At 36.4% G+C, this 5,449-nt stretch overlaps 1 protein-coding gene across 1 annotated transcript in view; it reads right to left on the bottom strand.

Moving 5' to 3' along the window:
* Nucleotides 1–1,579: 1,579 nt before the first annotated feature.
* LOC106871538 (LHFPL tetraspan subfamily member 7 protein-like) overlaps nt 1,580–5,449 on the bottom strand; it is a 14,775-nt gene continuing 10,905 nt past the window's right edge. The window contains exon 2 of the mRNA XM_014918038.2: nt 1,580–5,018. Coding sequence (XP_014773524.1) covers nt 4,777–5,018 — 242 coding nt within the window. The 3' untranslated portion in view covers nt 1,580–4,776. The remainder of the gene's footprint in view (nt 5,019–5,449) is intronic.

The following is a 5,449-nucleotide window of genomic DNA, read 5'->3' as shown; positions in this document are numbered from 1 at the left end:
CTATGATTAAAGACGTTCCAGAAATGACCTACCATACTGTCTTTTGAGTAATACTTAGAGCTAATTCATCTAATATGTCTTTTCCTGAGATACTAAAGATTGATTTGAGAGTAATTTGGCTGCTATGTCTACCTCATCATACACATACACAGCAGAGGTGCGTGGCTTAGTGGTTAGGGTGTTGGACTCATGATCATAAGATTGTAGTTTCAATTCCTGGACCAGGCAATACATTGTGTTCTTGAGCAAAACACTTCATTTCACTCCAGAAACAGACTCTCTTCAATGCCTGGATGAGAAGGTGCATGGCTCAGTGGTTAGGGTGTTGGACTCATGATAGTAAGACTGCGGTTTCAATTCTTGGACCAGGCAATACATTGTGTTCTTGAGCAAAACACTTCATTTCACTCCAGAAACAGACTCTCTTCAATGCCTGGATGAGAAGGTGCATGGCTTAGTGGTTCGGGTGTTGGACTCATGATCGTAAGATTGTGGTTTCAATTCCTGGATAAAGCAATGCTTTGTGTTCTTGAGCAAAACACTTCATTTCACGTTACTCCGGTCCACTCAGCTGGCAAAAATGAGTTACCCTGCAAATGGATTGGCATCCTATCCAGGTGGGGAATATATACAACCATATAACTTCAGAAGATAACTTTACCTATACACACACACACACACACACACATAATTAACCCAGTGATGCCTTATGGCTGTAGAACTGTTACAATTATTCCACAATATATAGAATTTCAGAATCTTAGACACTGATATTGCAAAAAGCTTGCAGGCTTATTAAAAATTCATTATTACGCATAGGCACAGGTGTAGCTGTGTGGTAAGAAGCTTGTTTCCCAACCACATGGGTCTTCTACTATAGCCTCAGACCGACCAAAGCTTGTGAGTGGATTTGGTAGACGGAAACTGAAAGAAGCCCGTCGTATATATGTATATGATGTGGATGTTTTGTTAGAAATAAACATTGCACATTTAGCCTTAAGAAACCCTCATACGGTGGTGTGTCTACGTCCCCGTAACTTCGTGGTTTGGAAAAAGAGACCGATAGAATAAGTACTGGGCTTACAAAGAATAAGTCCTGGGGTCGATTTGCTCGACTAAAGGCGGTGCTCCAGCATGGCCGCAGTCAACTGACTGAAACAAGTAAAAGAGTACATATATATATATATATATATATATATATATATATATATATATATATATATATATATATATATACAAACATACATATTTATATGTATACATATAGACATACAAAGATATATATATATATATATGTATATATATATATATATATATATATACACATACAAAGACATATATATACACATACATATATACATACAAGTAAAAGAGATAAAGGAGATAATATACACATAAATGAGATAAACGAGGTAATTGAGTAATTAAGAGTTCAATTGGATAATAGGTTGTTAAACTCCAACATGTTATTATATAACTGTAAATCTATGTGGAACCAATTTATATGTATATACATAATTGACTTAAACAGTCTCATAGACCAGCATACAAGGAATAAAAGCATGAAGTTTGCATACAGTTCAAATTTTATTGGTGTCAACAGCTGTTTCATTAGGATAAACATCATTGATTCTATAATTAAATAATTGTGGTACATAATTAAATTAAATTAATTTAAAATAAATTTAGAGGCCATGTTTACCCAAACCATCAGGCATATTATGTTATGTCAAGCAGAAAATCTTACATAGTGCAATTTAAATTGAAATTACATGACATATAACCAGTATTTAGAACTCTGTGTATCCTGGTATACTGAAAGAGAAAACTGCAAAGAGAACTCTTGTATTATTGTCCAAGTTTCCATTCATTGGTCTGCATTATTACAAAGAACATAGCGAATGTTCATACTAATATGAATCTCTGACGAAGTGTGCGTTTAGAAAATCTACCAGGTGAAGATTGCATAATTCAATTGTAATCTTCACAGAGACATGTAAGATAACATAATTATATGGATCGTGACTCTGGAGTTTTGCTTTTACTTTTATGTACTCTGTGGTCTTTCTAACAATGAAGACCAAACTTCACAGAGTTTGTTCAGACTTACATGAACCACTGATGAAGTATGAATTTCAAAAATTTAACAGACAAGATTGTGTAATTCAATCATAATCTTCACAGAAACATGTGTAAGATAACATAATTAAGTAGGTTATGACTTTGGAGTTTTGCTTTTTCCTAAATGTACTCTGTGAGCTTTCAAACAATGGGGCCCAGTGAATGGAAATTTTGTCTCCCTGAAAGCATTTGTTGGCCTAAAGGTTAGTGTAGAAGACATATACCCTAGGTTCCACATCGTGGGACTGAACCCAAAGCGAACTTCTTCACCACTCAGCCTTTGTCCTATAGAACAATGCCAACTCTTCTACTTTCACTGGGCTACTACTGTCTTTGCTGGAATATTCCACCTATATTCTTCATCTCTAAAGGTGTGTGCCTGTTCCATTCTGTGTCCTTGTCAGGATATATCTATCTGGAGATACAACTGAAAATTGTCTTGGCAACATTGTTATTTAGAAAGGTAAGGCTAAGTCTTGTATTCAAATATGTAAGTTGTTCTCTTTCTGTTTTTAATTTTAGAGCAAATTTTAATTGGCCACTTTCTTGGGAGCAAAGTTATGAAGAAAGCTATCTTGTTTTGTTCATCATGCTTTAAATCTCAAAAGATCTTGCACATTTTTATAGTCCCAGATATGTATGTATGTATGTACTTAAGCAAGCTGCGTGAAAGCGCACGGCTCGTATAGTGAATGGGTAAAGCTTGGTCTGCAATGTTTGCACTCATGTATGCTTGTCAAGAGCAGGGCTCATTAGCCACCAACGGAGCCGCAAATGCAAAATATAAGTTAGTCCTAGAGCGCACAATTGTTCCTGAAGGTCGGCAATGGTCTTCCTCGGTCACGAGTGGACAGCCATCATGTATGTATGTATGTATGTATGTATCTTTGTATCAATGTATTTTCTTGACATGAAACCAATGGTAGTCGCAAAGCACAAATAAAGAATTTGTATCCAACAATGCAGTGTTAAACACTCACTCTCATTGATCAACATTTACACACACATGTATGTATGTATCTTTTCTTTCTCTTTTTAATTGAGAGTAAATTTTGGCTGGCCACGTGCTTGGTGGCAAGGTTGTGGAGAAAAGTATGTTGTTTTGTTCATCATCTTCTAAGTCGTAGGAAGGTGTTGCAGGTTTTTATACTTCCAGATATTGTGATTGTTTGTAGCATATGAATTAAGGATTTGCATTCCCTCCCCAGTGAGCCAGTAGTACCTTGATGACATTTCTGGGCAGCTGTTGACCACAGAAATGTGACACAATCTACACTTTTGGTGACATCATGGCACTCCAAGGGTTCCACCTTCTTTGTTTATATATATATATATATATATATATATATATATATTTTTTAAATTTTTCTCTTTTTTCTTTTAAAATTTGGAGTAAATTCTGACCAGTCAACCAATGCTTAACAAGGTTGTGAAGGAAAGTACTTTGTTTTAACCATCATCCTTTTAATTTTAAGAAAGTCTTGCAGATTTTTATGTTTCCAGATATGATAATTTGTAGTTTATGTATGAATATGTATATCTTCTCTTTCTCTTTTTTAATTGACTAAATTTTGACTGGCCCCCGACTTGGTAGCAAGGTTGTGAAGGAAAGTATTTTGTTTTAACCATCAACCTTTAAATTTTAAGAAAGTCTTGCAGATTTTTATGTTTCCAGATATGATAATTTGCAGTTTATGTATGAATATGTATATCTTCTCTTTCTCTTTTTTAATTTAGACTAAATTTTGACTGGCCCCCGACTTGGTAGCAAGGTTGTGAATAAAAATATCTTGTTTAAACCATCCTCCTTTAAATCTTAAAAAGGTCTTAGAGATTTTTATAGCCCTGGATATCACGATCACTTGTAGCATATGAATTAAGGAATTGCATTCCCTACCCAAGATCCCAAGCTGAGCCATTCTTTGCTCCAGACAGGTCGGTTTGTATTCTGTTACTCCAATAATAATAGGTATGAAGCTGAAAGTGCATCTTGGGTACTGGATCAGCAAACACCTCATCAATGGTCCATAGATGGTCTCTTTCTTTTGTATTTTTCTAACCACATTCGTGTCCAGAGGGTAGCTGATTTCCACAACAGAACATAGCTTTTCCTTGTGTTCCCATACAACAATATCTGACCGGTTGTGGTTTAACTTGGTGGCTATTTCAGTTTCTGAGTCCCACCAGTATTCTTTGGACCCATTGGTCTCAATATGGTCAACTCTGTCTGTTGGTATTTTCTTTATGTATGTATGTATGTCATTATTCAGTTTATTTCAAAATTTCTTGCCAATAGAGAAAGAACAGGTTTCAACATCAACAACAGGGTATGTATGTATGTATGTATGTATGTATGTATGTATGTATGTATGTATGTATTTATGTATGTATGTATGCATATATGTATGTATGTATGTATGTATGTGTGTGTGTGTATGTATGTAGTATGTATGTATGTATGTATGTGTATGTGTGTGTATGTATGTGTGTATGTATGTATTTATGTATATATGTATACATAGATATACAGAGTCTCTATAAATTACCTTTACAATTGGAAGTTTTGAAATGTGGAAGTTGTAAAGATAATATATGGACACCCTGTACACACACACAAACGTGGTATTCAGCTTTAGGAACCCCCACCAAGTCCCTTTACACATGGGTAATTTGTTGAAAGGGGTTCACTTCGTCGACCTTCATGTCAGTGTAGCGGGAGAGGAAGGGGCAGAAGACGGACAGGCTGGTTCCCGTGATTGCTAACATGTAGCTCCATCCCATGTGGCAGTCTCCGGACCAGAAGTAGCTGCCGCCGCTCGGTCGTCCGCAGTGGAACTCGGAGAAAGCGGAAGACAGGACGATGGGGTAGAGTAAAAGGCCGGCGACCAGTAAACAGACTGAAATGAGAAAAAAAACAGGAAAAAAAAAAAAATTTCATCATCATCATCATAATTGTTGTCATCATAACTATCATCGCTATTGCTTCCACTTTGTCGTCGTCGTCATCACCATAGTCATCATCATCATCATTGTCAGTGGAGATGAAAACGTCAGGTTGGTCACTGTCGGAACGACTTTTGATCAACGCTCTGCTCACTCAGCACTGGTGTAGGGTTACAGAACAACATTATAACCACAAATATTAACTCCTATACTCTCTCTTTTACTCTTTTACTTGTTTCAGTCATTTGACTGCGGCCATGCTGGAGCACCGCCTTTAGTTGAGCAAATCGCCCCCAGGACTTATTCTTTGTAAGCCTAGTACTTATTCTATCGGCTTCTTTTTGCCGAACCGCTAAATTACGGGGACGTAAACACACCAGCATCG

This window comes from Octopus bimaculoides, chromosome 29, assembly GCF_001194135.2.
Source record: "Octopus bimaculoides isolate UCB-OBI-ISO-001 chromosome 29, ASM119413v2, whole genome shotgun sequence".
Lineage (NCBI taxonomy): Eukaryota > Metazoa > Mollusca > Cephalopoda > Octopoda > Octopodidae > Octopus > Octopus bimaculoides.
This window is presented reverse-complemented; position numbering and strand designations above follow the sequence as displayed.